The following is a 17,515-nucleotide window of genomic DNA, read 5'->3' as shown; positions in this document are numbered from 1 at the left end:
CTATGACTGTTGGCAGAGATTCTCCAAGGAGGAAAACCCCCTGACCACTCAGCTGTAGGCAGCAATTAAATAAGGGGAAACGCTTTGACTGGATTATGAAAAAAAGGATGGATGAAATACGAAAAGCATTTTATTTCCATAGACAGTTCATATATTATGCACTGGATAAAAACTTTGTGAGAGGTGAATATAAACTCTAGTAAAACAATATATCCAATTTCAATTTTCCCAAAAATCATCTTTTAATACCATCTGTGGTATACAAATTAAATCCAAGTATATGCAGTAGGTTTTTTGAGTAGTACACCCAAATCCTAGAGCCATATAGCACAAGTTGGTCATCACAGGAGCATAGAACACCATTACCAATAACAAGCAATGCAAAGGTTTCATCTAGAACAACAATAGTACTCAAAACAAACTTTCACCTGACGTTAGCCACAAATTGTTTCTGATTTCGTCTAACTTCTATTATGAAGGCATAGATTTATGTTTCTCATCTGCGTCACAGAGTGCCACTAGAATATCTCTATTTAGAAATGTTTCTTCATTTTATGTGTTTTGTTTTATATACCTCCTACTTTCCTTAATCTAGCTTGGTAGCGTTCGTCTTATCGTTTTGTCAACTTCAATCAACGTTCTGGGCCTCTCTCAGTTGTGGCTCATCAGATCCCTGTCCTTACCATTTCTGGTCTATTCCCTACTGTGGCTCCTCCAACCTCGGTCTTTCTCTCTGGATTTAGCTTGATTATGGCTCCGCCAAGCTCTGTCTTTTTCTCTGTACCTCTCCCGACTGCGGCTCCTGCACTCGCTGTCCTTTTGTTGTTTCTCTCGTTTGGGACTTCTGCATTCTCTGTGCCTTTCCTTTTGTTTGTCCCTACTATGGCTCCTGTCCCTTCTGTCTCTGTGCTTTTCTCTGCTGCGGCTCCTCCGACTTCTGTCTGTTTCTCTGTGCCTTTCTGGACTGCTGCTTCTTCTGTCTTTGGACATTCTTCTCTGTTTTGAAGTCCCTGTGCTCCCACTTCTTTGCCTTTGGTCCTTTTCTGTATTGTCCCGATTGCCTTTCTCCGACCTTTTCTTCATCCTGTACCTCCCATCCTTCTGTTCTGATCGATCATCCTGGCTCGGACTCCTACTTTTTGACATCCTTCTCTCTTTGCTGTCCCATTGCCTTTTCGTCCTGTCTCTAATGGGACTTTTACTTGTTGATGTACTTCTGTCCTCATTCTCACTTTCGTTACTAGAGGTCCGAGATGAATGACGTCTTTTCCTCCTTTGACAGCCATCTTCACTATCACTACTTAGATTGCCCTCTCTTGCTTCTTTTTCCTTCTTGTTTTTTTTCTTGTGCTTCTTGCTTTTTTTGTCACCTTCCGACTCACTGTCACTGCTGCTTGAACTCTCACTAGAGGACGAGGTGCTGCTTACTCTTTTTTGCTTGCCTTTGTTTTTTTTCTTATTTTTACGCTTCTTTTTCTTTTCTTGTTTTTTTTCAAGGCGGTCAAGTTTCCTTTTGGCAAAAGAAAAACAAAACATAAAAATTAGTCAACTCCCCATTTAAAAAAAAAGGTCACCTGATCCCATTCTTACATTACTGAAACTCTACAATGGACGCCACTCAAGACTTTTTGTAGTGTGAATAATAACTGAACATCTAGTGAAATTACTGGGTATATCTCATCAGTCCTGCATGAAACTTATTTGATCAAAACAAGTACATTATACAAGTTAAACAGCTTAAAAACAAACCCTAAATTTTAAGTACTTAAATAAATCAAATGCATATAATTTCCCAATGCCTTAACTACAAATAATTCACACATAACCACACATTATGCCAGTAAAAATGATTAAACAGTATTTGCTGGATTAAGTCACCCACAGCACAGCCCATCACATCACATCTTAATAAATACAATTATTTAGTCATTTGTTCTTCAGCTCAGCTCATAAATACAGTGGCATGCAAAAGTGTGGGCCCCCTTGTTTAAAATGTCTGTTACTGTAAATAGTTAAGTGAGCAGAAGATGAGCTGATCACGAAAAGGCATAAAGTTCTTTTCAGCATTTTATGCAAGATTAGGGTTAGGGTTTGTTGATATTTTTGTTTCGCACAATTGTACAATGAAAAAAGGAAAGGAGCCCCATGCAAAAGACTGGGTACCGCAAAATATGTGAGTTCTCAGATTGTAACGGCCGACCCCTGTAACATATAACAAACAACAACGAATAACAACAATGAATGAAATACGGAATGAATGATCGTGAACTTGAGTCCGAGCGTACAACTGTCCTGATTGCGGGTGACTGGTCAACAGATACGAGATGCGTTTGTATTTCCCGGAATAGATGGAGCAACCTCACCGTGAATCCTCGGCTTGTGGTGGATGATGTAATCCGACCCCGGGGTCTCTGGTGATGAGGGAATTAAAGTCAGTCCGGCGAAATGAAAACAAACTGGATACCAAGGCACGATGTGGTGAACAGCAGGTAAGTTGATGCGTCATGGTGAAAATGAAAATCTCTGTCTCTCCTCTTCTTGTTCTCTCTCGATTGTTTATATAGTACTGCCGGATGTAATTGATTGATCGTTAACAGGTGTTTTCCATTTTGGGGCTGCGGTCTCTTTCCATCACCCGTCCCCCTTGTATTTACGGGGATGACATTTACTGACACACAAAAACAGCAAATGGGATGATGGAAACAAAACGCACTCAGTACAAACATTGAACAACACTATTACTATGTAGCCCCGCTACAAGATAACTTCTCCCAAGGTGGTCTTAGACCTTGATTAGCTCATTAGGACTATGGCCTGTTCACAGTCATTATTAAGGAACCCCAGGTGATGCATTAAATTGCAAAGCTGTATAAATTCTCTGATTCCTCAAACCTTGTCCCGACAATTAGCAGCCATAGTCTCCTCTAAGAAACTGCTTAGCACTGTGAAAAATAAAAGAATTGATGCTCATAAAGCCAGAGGAGGCTACAAGAAGATGGCAAAGCATTTTCAGGTATAGCTCAGCAGTTCACAAACTTTTCTGTTCACGGTGCACTTGATGTTTCAAGATTTTTCCACAGTGCCCCAAGTTAACCAATAGTATAGTTTATAGTTTTATAATACATAACTGACAGTTGTAGTGCACTTGGCGCAATTAGTTATAAAAAATTAAACACAAATTATCACAAATGTTTAGAATAGTTTTTATAGCCAATTCTTCTCTGAGGTGCACCACATAGTTGAAAAAAAGCCAATTTTCCAAATTAGTGGACTAGGACGATTGACCGTTTCAAATTAAATATTTGTTGATGTTTTCATATGTTGTAATTTGTTCAATTCAAAGTCATTTATACTCCTTTTACACTTAAATTAATATAATTGTTAAGAACCAGCAATAAACTTTTATTTGAACAGATTCAACAAACATACATTATAAAAATCACAACAATTTATTGGTGGGAATAATTAATGAGACGGATGAGCCTGTTGTTCACAACACAACTTTTGAAATCTCGTAATCATACTCGATACAACCACCCTTATTTCCTGGTCTACATTGATTTTCGCACAGTATTTGCTTTTTATCATAGTGACCTCCGAAAACCTAGCTTCGCATTAATATGATGTCGCAAAAGGAATTATACATTCGCTGAATTTTACTACTTAGCAGTGGATATTCATCTTTTACTGAGAGCCAAAAGTCAGTAAGATCCATGCTGCCAAATTTTACCTTAAGCGTAGTGTCGCAAGGCAGTTTAATAAGATTTTCTTCTTCTGCAGAAGTAATTTCAGATCTATATGCATTTACGATTGTTGCCTGACATCTGGATGAGTTCATTTGGGTCTGTTCTCAAAACGATACTGTTCAGTCTCATCAGTGGAGCATCATTTATTATGAATAAACTGATCACAGCACCAGAGAAATACTTAACTTAGAAAAAGGGTTAGATATTGTTATTATAACGGTGGTATTATTATTTCTATGTATTTTGAATTATTTTTGGATTTGTCATAGTTGTAAAAGATGTCTAATATTGGAATATTTTGAGGTGCCCCTGTAGGCCAGTCATGGCACCCTGGAACCACTGAGGTAGCTGTTTCCTCAGTTTGTAATGTTATTATGAAATGGCAGTTAACATGAATGGTGGAGGTCAAGTTGAGGTCTGGAAGACCAAGAAAACTTTCTGAAAAACTGCTCATTGGATTGCTAGAAAGGCAAACAAAAACCCCGTTTGGCTGCAAAAGACCTTCAGGAAGATTTAGTACCACAGTGGTGGTGCACTGTGCTACTGGGCAGTGACACCCGAACAAATATGACCTTCATGGTAGAGTCACCAGAAGAAAACCTTTCCTGCATCCTAGCCGCAAAATTCAGGGCCTGAAGTTTGCAAATGAACATCTAAACAAGCCTGATGAATTTTGGAAACAAGTCCTGTAGACTGATGAAGTTGAAACAGAACTTTTTTTGGCAACAATGAGCAAAGGTATGTTTAGAGAAAAAAGGGGGCCAAATTCCAGGAAAAGTCCATATTAAGCATGGGGGTGGATCAATCAGGCTTTGGGCTTGGTAGAGGGATGAATGGATTCAAATAAATACCAGCAAATTCTGGAAGCAAACATCACACCATCTGTAAAAAAAGTTGAAAAAAAGGATGGACCCTAAAATAAGATGATGATCCGAAACACACCTCAAAATCAAGAATGGATTACCTCAAAAGGCACAAGCTGACAGTTTTGCCATGGCCCTCACAGTCCCGACCTTAACATCACTGAAAATCTGTGGATAGATCTCAAAAGAGCAGGGCATACAAGACGGCCCAAGAATCTTGCAGAATTCAAAGCCTTTTGCAAGGACAAATGGGGGAAAATATCCCAAGTAAAAACTGTGATATTTGCCATAGGAGGACTTACTAAGTACTGACCATGTTGGGTGCCTAAGCTTTTGCTTCAGGCCCTTTTCATTTTTTTGGTATTTTGTACCTGTGAATGAAGGAAATAAAAATATAATCTTGCTTAAAATATTAAATGAAATGTGTCATCTTTAACTTTATGCCTTTTGGTGAACACTTCATGTTCTGCTTGTAGCAGTGCGGTAATCAGTAAGAACTGCATCTCCCAGCAGTCCATGCAGGGGCTGTCAGGGTCAAAGGTGGTCAAATGAGGTTAAAAGGAGGGCAGGGCAAAAAAGGTTGTTTTGTTGCTGTATGTGGTGTGTTGCATTTATCTGTCGGACTGCCTGTTGTTAATTCAGCCATATTTAATAATTGTGTCCTGGAGTGTATTCTTTTGTTGGGGTCTGGATCATCTGTCTACCTGTGTACTGAGGACTGTGTTTGGATTCATTGGCTTTCCCGCTAGAAAAGGAGCGCTCCTGAAACCATCCATCCGCATTCATCCTTTTAGCAACTACCGGTAGGACTGTGTTTTCCCTTCCCTTTCAACATACAGATCACTGGACTTAAATCTCGTCATCTTTCATTTCATCCGGTTTGGATTTTCTATGGACTTTGCTGTGTAGTGTTTGTGTTTATATGTCAAATGCAATATCGCCGAAGGGGTCAGGGGTAGTATTATGGTTTTCATTTAGTTGATTTAATTTCATTATATTCTTAATTGTTTAATGTTCCCAGTGTGCTTTATTGGGTCTCTGTTGTGAGTGTGTGTGGGTCGATCCAAGGTTCGGGGTGTCCCTGGGATCTCCTCCACTAAAATAAATAAATCACCATCACATTGACAGTGTGAATCTTAGCAGCACCTGACCGCTACATGTTTAAGTATTCACAGTAACTGACATTTAAGCAAAGGTGCCCAAACTTTTGCACGCCACTGTAGCTTTTTTCACATGCAACAATTTTTCTTTAAATGTTTCTCTAATGCAAATACCATATAAATAACTAAATGCTTTGATTTTGTAAGTAATAACTCTACATGTTATTACACATTGCGCAGTGTGGCATACTGGGGAAGGCTTTGGACCCTGAGGTTGTTGATTCAAATCCCACTTGTGACACTGTGTGATCATGTGCAAATCACATGATACATAATACATGTGCTCTCTAAGCATGTCACTGACTGAGTATTACACCAGGTATACTAATACGTATAAAAATGTTCGTAATTTCCTTCATTAGTAAATATTCCAATATACACATACACTGGCAGATAGTGTGGCATAGCGGATAAGGCTTTGGCCTTCAAACCCCAAGGTTGTGGGTTTAAATCCCACTACTGACACTGCTTATTATGTGTTTATGGTTCGTTGTGTAAAGAAAAACTTTATAGCTTCTGTGAAAAATCTTCCCTTAACATGTTTCCACCCCATAACCTTGTGTTCTTGGTGCAGAATTCATTTGAAAGTAACAAATGCCACCTACTCTTCTAATTCCTTTCATGACTTTAAGCACGTGAACTCTGTTCTTTCTCTAGTGCCGCCATGTATTTTGGACGCTAAGGGCGCTGCTGACCCGTGAAACCCAACAGACAGACGTCCAGGACACACGTATAAAAGCACCAAGAAGAATTTTTAATATTTTCTTCAAATATGTGCACAAAGCACCACACACTCCACAATTCCCCAATAACAATAATTAATACTAATACAATAACAATAATCCTCCACTCCCAGCAGCTTTGTCACCCAACCTCCCAACTCCGGCTCAGCTTGCTGGGTCTCCAACAGTACTTTATATATTCCATGATCCGGAAATATTTCTCCTCTTCTTCCGGGTCAAACGCCACATCATCCTCCTCAAGCATCCCGAAAGTTCTGTGGGCTTCCGTCCTCGTGACTTTGAAGTACTTCCGTGTTGTAAGAAAAGTAGGAGTCCCCAGGTCCTTTATTAGCTCCCCCTGGCGGCACCCACGGAACCCAACAGGTCTGAGAAAATGGACTCCACGTCCCATGATGCCCTGCAGGAATCCGGGGTACATTTACCATTCAGGGGAGCTGCCTCCTAGCATCCTGGGGGAGGCAGTGTCCTGGAAAGATTGCCCTTCTCCATTCATCCCATTCTGGGACGTCCTGGCCGGATTGAGCTACCGGCTGTCTCTCACAGTATTTATTGTACTATTGAGACCAAAACTGAGCACAGTACTCTAGTTGAGGCCTCACCGGTGTGTTACATAACTTAAGCATAACCTCCCTTGACTTATACTCCACACTTCATGATAAATAACCTACAGTCCCCTCCACAGTTATTGCATCCCTGACAAAGAAGTTAATAAAAATAAAAAAAAAGGTTATAAAAAAAATCACCTTTTGGTGAATTACCTTAATCTCACACTTAAAAAAATGAGAGAAATCCAACTCTTAACGTAAGCAAATTTATTCTGAGAAAAAGGAAAATTCGGACATAAGTGTCAGTAGGCTTTGTGCCCTAGGAAATAAGTTACCAGAACTATTCTAGAACATTTCAGCAATTATTTACCGCTCTGATGCAGATCTTTCTGATAATTAGGTTGTGATTATTATGATAGCAATTGACGAGAATTCATAATTAATTGGAGAATTACAGCATTTGAGGGTTCCTCTAGAGTGCCTCTTACTCTTGCACGATTTAGCTCAAAAACTAATCAGCACATCGTCATCTCATAACAGGCTCAAGTTTCCAGTTTGGTATTTTTCAGTCAAGCCATTTTAGCTCTCGATCACCCTCAAGAAACTGTGACACACACCCATCATTGAGATACTGATGTTTTTTCGGTATTGAGAGACCCTAAAATGTCGAGATCCGTCGAAAACCGGAGATGAAATTTTTTGACAAAACTAAAGCTTTTGCTCCTGCCCCATACACAATAGGTTATAGTAGGAGAGGGCGCAAAGCAATAATGCCCCATCAAGAAATAATTACGTTTAACAAAACCATATGTGCCACAATTATTGGAACCCCTGCGTTTAATACTTATAAGGTTGGAGAATATACAGTATGTGGTAGGGCTGGCGCCCTGCTCGGGGTTTGTTTCCTGCCTTGAGCCCTTGTGCTGGCTGGGATTGGCTCCAGCAGACCCCTGTGACCCTGTAGATAGGATATAGCGGGTTGGATAATGGATGAATGGATGGAATATAGAGTATAGCGGGCGGAGTGGTGGCTCTGAGGCTAAGGATATGCGCTGGTGTCCCGAAGGTTGCCGGTTCGAATCCCCGTCAATGCCAAAAGAGATCCTACTCTGCTGGGCCCTTGAGCAAGGCCCTTGATCTGTAATTGCTCCGGGGGCGCTGTACAATGGCTGACCCTGCGCTCTGACCCCAAGGGGTATGCGAAAACTAGCAAATTCCTAATACAAGAAATTGTATAAGGCGAAATAAAGAATATAAGAATATATATCAGGGAATCTGAGACAATTCCACCTTACAGAATCTCTGCAGATCACCCAGGGTCATTGGTCCACTCTTGTACACTCTCCTCTTCAGTTCACCCCACAGGTTTTTAATGGGATTTAGGTCTGGGGACTGAGACAACCATTGCAGAAGCTTAATTTTGTGTTGCTTTAATCATTTTTATGTTGATTTAGAAAACAGCCCCACAACATCACTGAATGTCCACCATACTTGAGGGTTCGGATGGGTTCTTTATTTATAGCCATGCTTGTTATGTCAAGTCCACCTTGAGTGTCTGTTCCAAAAAAGCTAAATTTTCATTTCATTTGATCAAAGAACACAGTTCCAATCAAGGCTCTAGTGGCATTTAGCAAACTTCAGCTGCTAACATTTGTGGATAAATGACGTGAAAGAGTTTGTTCTGGCTTGCCTTCCAAATAATCTTTTATCATGGAGGTGGCATCTGATGGTAGTTTTGGAGACTTGGTGACCCCATGATGCTACTTTTTTCTGTATGTCTCAAACAGTGATCCTTGGGGATGTTTCGGGGCAAATAAACTTGGGTTCTTGCCCAGGAAAGGTGTTAACCGTTTCAAATGAATTAAACTTTTTAATTTTTGCCCTAACTGTATATTTGGACATTTTCCTGCAAGCAACACTTTTTTTATAGCCATTCCCTGACTTATAAAGGTCAGCACACTTTTCTCTCATTTGAATTCTGTTATCTCTTATCTTTCCTATGTTGATGAAAGAATAAGGGAATTTGGCCTTTGTGCCACCTCATACTTATAAAGCCAAGTGAAACACATAAGACGTGTATTGCTGTTTGATGGTTTCTACAAGCTCTGATAAACTTAAAAAAGTCACCAATATAAATAGAAAAAAAACACTCTGCTTGCACTTTGTCAGTCAGTCATTATCCAGCCCGCTATTTCCTAACACTGGGTCATGGGGGTCTGCTGGATCCAATCCCAGCCAACACAGGGCACAAGGCAGGAACTATTCCTGGGCAGGTCGCCAGCCCACCGCAGTGCACATGCACACACACCCACACACCAAGCACACACTAGGGACAATTTAGGATCTGCAGTGCACCTAACCTGCATGTCTTTGGACTGTGGGAGGAAACCGGAGCACCCGGAGGAAACCCATGCAGACATGGGGAGAACATGCAAACTCCACGCAGGGAGGACCCAGGAAGCGAACCCAGGTCTCCTAACTGCGAGGCAGCAGCGCTACCACTGCATCACTGTGCCGCCTGCTTGCATTTTGTTCATAAGAAATTCTTGGGTTGCCAATAATACTGGCAAGATTATTTTTTCTCAAAATAAATGTACTACAAATAAACATCAGATATTTCTCATTGTTTTCAGTGTGAGATTAAGGTAATTCCCTACAAGGTGATTTTTTTATACAACTCACCTTAATTATCTTTTCATGGGGTGCCAATAATTGTGGCAGGGACTGTAACACACTATTGTCTTTCTAGATTGCTTCTGTAAACTGTCTGAATGTAGACAGTGATGAGTCCACTATGCCTTCTAGGTCCTTCTCATGAGGGGTACTTTTGAGTTTCAGCCCTCCCATTGTGTATTCAAATCTAACATTTCTGCTTCTTACATGTAATACTTTACATTTACTTACATTAAATTTAATCTGAAACAAATCTACCAATCTAACAATTCAGCAGATTCTCCATTATCTGCCCTTCCACCTATTTTGAATAATCTGCATACTTGAACCAATGTATTGATTACATTGATATTTTTGTCTAGCTGTGTTTGAACCATTTGTGTTCCTACCTACAGAGAGCACCCTGCATTCCCGCATCTTTTAGTTTAATAATAATAATAATTCTTTGCTTTTATATAGCATTTTTCTCATTACTCAAAGCATTCAGCGATTGCAGGTTAAGGGCCTTGCTCAAGGGCCCAACAGAGCAGAGTCTTTATTTGCATTCACGGGATTCGAACCGGCAACCTTCCGACTGCCAGTGCAGATCCCTAGCCTCAGAGCCACCACTCCGCCTTGATCACAAACCTTTCTTGTGGTACCTTATCAAATGCCTTCTGAAAATCAAATTACAGTTAGGTCCATAAATATTTGGACAGAGACAACTTTTTTCTAATTCTGGTTCTGTACATTACCACAATGAATTTTAAATGAAACAACTCAGATGCAGTTGAAGTGCAGACTTTCAGCTTTAATTCAGTGGGTTGAACAAAACGATTGCATAAAAATGTGAGGCAACCAAAGCATTTTATTAACACAATCCCTTCATTTCAGGGGCTCAAAAGTAATTGGACAATTGACTCTTTGGCTATTTCATGGGCAGGTGTGGTCAAGTCCGTCGTTATGTCCTTATCAATTAAGCAGATAAAAGGCCTGGAGTTGATTTGAGGTGTGGTGCTTGCATGTGGAAGATTTTGCTGTGAACAGACAACATCGGTCAAAGGAGCTCTCCATGCAGGTGAAAGAAGCCATCCTTAAGCTGCGAAAACAGAAAAAACCCATCCGAGAAATTGCTACAATATTACGAGTGGCAAAATCTACAGTTTGGTACGTCCTGAGAAAGAAAGCAAGCACTGGTGAACTCAGCAACGCAAAAAGACCTGGACGTCCACAGAAGACAACAGTGGTGGATGATCGCAGAATCATTTCCATGGTGAAGAGAAACCCCTTCACAACAGCCAACCAAGTGAACAACACTCTCCAGGTGGTAGGCATATCGATATCCAAGTCTACCATAAAGAGAAGACTGCTTGAAAGTAAATACAGAGGGTGCACTGCAAGGTGCAAGCCACTCATAAGCATCAAGAATAGAAAGGCTAGATTGGACTTTGCTAAAGAAAATCTAAAAAAGTCAGCACAGTTCTGGAAAAACATTCTTTGGACAGATGAAACCAAGATCAACCTCTACCAGAATGATGGCAAGAAAAATGTATGAAGGCCTTGGAACAGCTCATTATCCAAAGCATACCACATCATCTGTAAAACACGGTGGAGGCAGTGTGATGGCTTGGGCGTGCATGGCTGCCAGTGGCACTGGGACACTAGTGTTTATTGCTGATGTGACACAGGACAGAAGCAGCTGAATGAATTCTGAGGTGTTCAGAGACATACTGTCTGCTCAAATCCAGCTAAATACAGCAGTCAAATTGATTGGGCGGCGTTTCATGATACAGATGGACAATGACCCAAAACATACAGCCAAAGCAACCCAGGAGTTTATTAAAGCAAAGAAGTGGAAAATTCTTGAATGGCCAAGTCAGTCACCTGATCTTAACCCAACTGAGCAGGCATTTCACTTGTTGAAGACTAAACTTCAGACAGAAAGGCCCACAAACAAACAGCAACTGAAAGCCGCTGCAGTAAAGGCCTGGCAGAGCATTAAAAAGGAGGAAACCCAACATCTGGTGATGTCCAGGAGTTCAAGACTTCAGGCTGTCATTGCCAGCAAAGGGTTTTCGACCAAGTATTAGAAATGAACATTTTATTTCCAGTTATTTCATTTGTCCAATTACTTTTGAGCCCCTGAAATGAAGGGATTGTGCTCAAAAAATGCTTTTGTTGCCTCATATTTGTATGCAATCGTTTTGTTCACCCCACTGAATTAAAGCTGAAAGTCTGCACTTCAACTGCATCTGAGTTGTTTCATTTAAAATTCATTGTGGTAAAGTACAGAACCAAAATTAGAAAAAAGTTGTCTCTGTCCAAATATTTATGGACCTAACTGTATGTCATAGGCATCATCCTGACTGTTATCCATTTGTTGCTTTGTCTAGAATTCCAACATATTAGTGAAACACAACCTTTCTCACTTGAACCCATATTGAGGTTGTTGCTAATACTATCTGCTCTAAACAGGTGCTGCTCTGTTTTTTCCTTAATAATTGTTTCAATTAATTTACCTGTGGTGCACTATAGGCTTACTGACCTATAGTTACTTGGATCTTCCCAATTCCCATTTTTATACAATGGGAATTACGAAAGCAATTATTATGATAGATTCAGGCTCTTATTTAAAAACAAGTCCTTCATCAAAAACAAGGGGCGCAGCTGGACGATAGTTAACGGCAAATTTCAAACAAATGTTAGAAAGTTTGTCATTCAGAGAACCATAGATATGTGAAATAAATTACCAAGTAAGGTGGCAGACAGTAGTATTTTGGGGACCTTCCAAACTTAACTAGATGATATTTTGTGAAAGTTAGGTGAGTAGAGACTAATGGACTGTGCTGAGATGAACATCCTGTTCTTATCAAGATTGTTTTTATATTCTTGGACCAACAATTTAGAGAACAAAAGCAGTTGGGCAATAAAATTTAAATCAAGCAATGTATTATAATTCTGAAGGAGTGATGTACTTTAAGTAAGGCAATGGCCACATTCCCACATACAAATGTCTGACCCAGGCAAGTCAAAAGTAATAGCAAAACTGAGAAAGTGAAATAGAACAGGCACTTGCATACAGTGATCATTTTGCAAATATAACATGCATGGAGGACATACCTTAATAACTTCTGCTTCTGCTTTGTAGTTAAAGATTTTAAAAATTCTACTTCAGGGTCTTCATCATCTTCACTTTCAACAAATGTCTTAAGGAAAAAAAATTACAGTAAGGGGAAAACCACGGTAGGAAAAAGTACATTCTAAAATGAGAAAGCCAGGGAGTGTGCCATATTTTTTGAATGCAAGTAAAGTACATTTTTAATGCAGAATTTCACTGCCAAGTCAAGTTACAGAAGGGGGGAAACCCAGCTGCAAATCTAGGGCATTTCTTCTATGCCGTAATTTCATAAGCCAGTCTCATTAACTCTGCCCACTTGACTAAACTTGGATAGCTGAGAGCGTTATGGTTTGGATAATTGGGCATTTCAAGGCAATCAAACACAAATTCAGGATCTGCCATAGATATTGTTGAGTTTTGTGATAAAACAGATTATTACCTGTGATGGATCACAAAGAGTCACATTTCTCCCCAGCACATTTTGTTTCAGTGCAAACCCACCGTTTCTCATCTCCGCTATTAACTCGGAGGGGTGCATCGACGGACCTGTTAAGAGAAATCACAGTCTGAATGTATCATTGATGTCTGTCTACATTTCCACTGACTCCACAGTAGGAATTCAGTTGAGGCTTTGTTAACAAAAAGTGTGACTAAATCAACTCAATGATCTTCTGCTGAGCAAATCATAAGATATTATTCTCCAAAGCAGCAGTTAGAAGATTCAGAATACAAAATAATTGCATTTTTCTCTCGGCACAGAGGGAGTTCTCTCATACCTCTGCACTATCAACAACACAGAAGCTGGCTATTGTCTGAATAAACAGATTATTATTGATACATTATAGTTCCTGATTGCAAAAGTAGAAACAGTGCTAAAATGGGTAGGTGAAGTTGACTAGCAAAATACAAAGAGAGGGAAAACTTTTAAAAGTGGTAAGAATAGGAGTGAAGATAAGCCATTATTAACTCTAAATTCATCTGTCATTAAATTTTAAAAAAGCAGCAATTATTTTTGGCGTTTAACGTCAATACTTCCCTTTCTTGTAAAAAGGCCTACCACTCAAGGATGCAAAAGAAAAAATTCTATGTAACACATGATTATAAAAGAAATATAATCACACAAAATGCAAATACATTGCTCCCCTTATATATACATATATAAATGGTTATCTTTGTAGAATAAAATGCATAAATACAATATGTTTGCCAACTGTTACAAAAAAAAGAAAAAACAAAACCTTTTTTTTTTTTTTTAAATGACAACCTACACACAAATAATTCTAGTTAACAAAATAAGAAATTGTTATAGCAGTGCTGGTGCCGTATTAACACTCCACAGAAAGAAAAATAAAGAGAACAAGGAGTCGACATATTCTCTGTGCGACTCTTCCATGTATTACCCAGGCATACCGTGCACTAATCTGGCTTTCTGCTAAAAGGATTAATAAATCACAACTACTGTATGGTACTCAGCTTACTATTTATTTAATTATGCTGACATATCATACATCTCCAGACATTAATGTTTGAGGAGTAGTTAGTTGGCCATTACCATTTCAGTTATGAACTAAACTGCTGTGGAGTCTTTTGTGGGGTTATCTACTTTAGTTATAATAGCGTGCATACCAAATAACAATAATAATACATTTTATTTATATAGCACTTTTCCCATGCTCAAGGGACTTCACAGAAATTCAGAAAGAACAACAGAGCATATATAATATTGGATATAAATAACATCTGTGTAAATACTAAATAAAGATAAATACAGGATATACAATTATACATTGAAATACAGAAACCTGAATATAACACAAAAATATGAACACTACAAAAAAATTCTGAACAAATATCCTAATGTGTTGTACAAACACAAATCTTCATTGGCTTCTGGACAGAGAGGTTAAACTTAAAGAAGGCTCAGGCTGTCAGGGTATGTTAAATGCCCTCCTGAACAAATGACTTTTGAGTTGTTTTTTTGTTAGGATTAATTGAGTCGGTTGATTTCTCCATTTTAGGGAGGTGGTTTCAAAGTCTGGGCACTGTAAAGCCGATGGCTCTGTCACCCAGAGAAGGTAGATTAGTTTGGGACACAATGAGATTGTCACAATCAGTGGACCTTAGTGGGCAGACAGGAGTACAGTCATGGAGGGGGTGACTGATGTTGTCCGGTGCAAGGCCATTTAAACAGCCACTTCTCCATTGTTAACATGACAGGGTTTTTCATTGAATTAGTTCTTATTTTGTACCTTACTAATAAGACAATTGAACAATTTATTTTGCGATACAAAATACTGTCAAATGTATCATGTATTGTATAACATTACCTCCCAACTGCAATGAAACATAAAGGCAAACAAAAACGTCTTTAATTGAAAGCAGGGAATTTCAAAATGTGATTGAAAAACTAGAAATAGGCATAACATCAAACTTGAACAGACCAGTTATTTAATGTCTGTATAAAGAAGTGAGGGTGCAAGCTGTTGATGCACAACATAGACATCACCATACGAGAACGTGGGTTGGAACTGGTGGGCGAAAATCCTTTAATAATCCTTTAGCGTCTTAGATGTTTAGGCTCACAAAGTTTTTGTGTGTTAAATAAGCAAGTATTGTTCTAAGAGATGCAGTTGTATTGAACTTATTCTTGAAAGGTCTGTAAACAAGAGTGCCATTGCAAATAAGGCACTCTATACTTACTATATATATTTGGGTATAAGTCGGGTCTTGAAACCCGAAAAAGCGATCATAAAAATCAGATCCTGACTATACACCCGTTCAAAAATGCGACACTTAATTTTTTTCCCATCTTCTTGCCTCCTCCAATCTTGTTTCTCAGACGCATCAAATTTTGTTGCAGCAGCACAGTTACCAATTTCTTTCGCTACTTCAACAAGTTTAATTTAAAACCAGCTTCATATTTTCTTCTGATCAAATGCTCCATCGTAGATAAGGGATGCTCTTACGATAAAGGTGTATGAGGGTGTGAGATACAAAAAAACACAAATAATAGAAAAACATTTCTTCGGAATAGTTCAGATATTACCGTGTGGTCACGTAGGCACAATACATAGGAAAAAAAAGGCAGTATACTCCGTGGTTACTCTCTCAGGTGGGTGTTAGCATATCATAATCTCTTGGACCAATAGTGTGAGTTCTCCGCATTCGAGTTATACGACCGACATTATAAAATACCAGTAGTGGCACACTGCACGATAACATGCAGTGAATACACTTGACTTGAGCATTCCTAGTTTTCATACTCTCTCTGTACATTTACCATTCGTTTGCTCAGAGGTTGATGCACTTGCTGCTTCCTCAGCAGCTCTTCTTTTCTCCACCCTAGCAGTCCACTTGTTCTCTTCTTTCGTCAGCATCTTTTCGCATTAAAACTGATTAAGTCAGTGTTTGTGTTGCAATTACTTAGTACTTTTTCTTTAATTTTTCATTTAAGCTGCCAATTAAGTCATCATATACCTTAAGAATGATTTAAGAAAGCTTTAGTCTACACAGTGTCTCTCTTCAGTGGGCCAAGCAAACTGCATAGGGTAGATATCATGCTTTCAGTATTTTTGTCACTTGCATCTTAACTACAGCAGTGTAAGTACAAGTTTAATTAGTCAAATGAACAATATCTCACTCAAATGCATACAACTTAGCAGTTTACCAAAATGTTAATTCTTCTACTAGTGATGAGCTCACTCTCTTTGCATGTCAGCTTTATATTTGTCAACCTTGGGTCACAGAGTTGTACGAGAGACAGGAAAGCGAGACCAGGTTTCCAAGGCAAAAAAACTTTTTTGTTGAAGAGGCAGGAACAGCTTTAAGGCTTCGTTCAAAATAGAAGCTTTTACTGTGCTTCAGCACTCAAGCGCGTAAGATACGAGCAGCTCCCTTCCTCAAATTAAGAGAACACAAAGCCATCTTCCTCGAGCAGATTCAGTGGCTGAGAAACAATGGCTGGGGCAGACACAGTCTAGATAAGTGGAGGAAGGAGGGAGTGCCGAAAGGGCAGGTCATGGCTCAGTTTTAAATGTTCTAAACAACATGCAACAAGCACATTATGCGGGTGTGCAGCTGATCCAGTAGAAGGCAAGTTAAGGGTATGCTTGTTTCTCAATGGTTTACTGTTTAACAAAGTGTCAGCATGCAGCTCCCAGCATCGGCTTGCAGGAAAGCGCAGCTGATCAGCTACCAGGATGTCTTGATGCAGCTGCCAGAGCAGCGGTCACAATTTGTTGTTATTCATACTGCAATTACAAAAACAGATATAGACATTCTACACCATCCTAGAATACTGGAATGTGCACTTTCAAGGGCAATTTGAATTAAAGCATTAAACTATACAGTACTTTTTGATACAAAGGCTTCTAACTTGGTCAGAATGTAAAATGAAAGTGAAATCATTTCATAAATGTTCACTGACATGTTTATATACTATGGAAAATATGAGTTTTCCAGGGGAATATGTCATGTAAAACCCCATTGCAATTGGTAGTTCCTAGAGGAACTACTTTGGCCTTTTTGCCCAAACACACTTAATTGTTAAATTATGCTGATCTTTTGTTTGTTCACAATTCAGACATTTCATCAATGACACGTGGTTCCTAGATGTGCTAGTGTGGCCAGGGGAAATCTCATGGAAGACATTCAAGGATGTTGTTGAGAAATTTCTTGCATACTACAGG

At 39.3% G+C, this 17,515-nt stretch overlaps 1 protein-coding gene across 1 annotated transcript in view; it reads right to left on the bottom strand.

Annotated features, from left to right (window-relative positions):
* Window positions 1-217: 217 nt before the first annotated feature.
* Window positions 218-17,515, bottom strand: part of cir1 (corepressor interacting with RBPJ, CIR1) — a 53,217-nt gene continuing 35,919 nt past the window's right edge. The window contains exons 8-10 of the mRNA XM_028806273.2: window positions 13,267-13,373; window positions 12,830-12,915; window positions 218-1,510 (exon numbers count right to left, since the gene is read on the bottom strand). Of these exons, the coding sequence (XP_028662106.1) occupies window positions 694-1,510; window positions 12,830-12,915; window positions 13,267-13,373 (1,010 nt within the window). The 3' untranslated portion in view covers window positions 218-693. The remainder of the gene's footprint in view (window positions 1,511-12,829; window positions 12,916-13,266; window positions 13,374-17,515) is intronic.

The sequence above is a fragment of the Erpetoichthys calabaricus genome, chromosome 8 (assembly GCF_900747795.2).
Source record: "Erpetoichthys calabaricus chromosome 8, fErpCal1.3, whole genome shotgun sequence".
NCBI lineage: Eukaryota > Metazoa > Chordata > Cladistia > Polypteriformes > Polypteridae > Erpetoichthys > Erpetoichthys calabaricus.
Note: the sequence above shows the minus strand (reverse complement) of the source record. Positions and strands in the feature narration are given on the sequence as shown.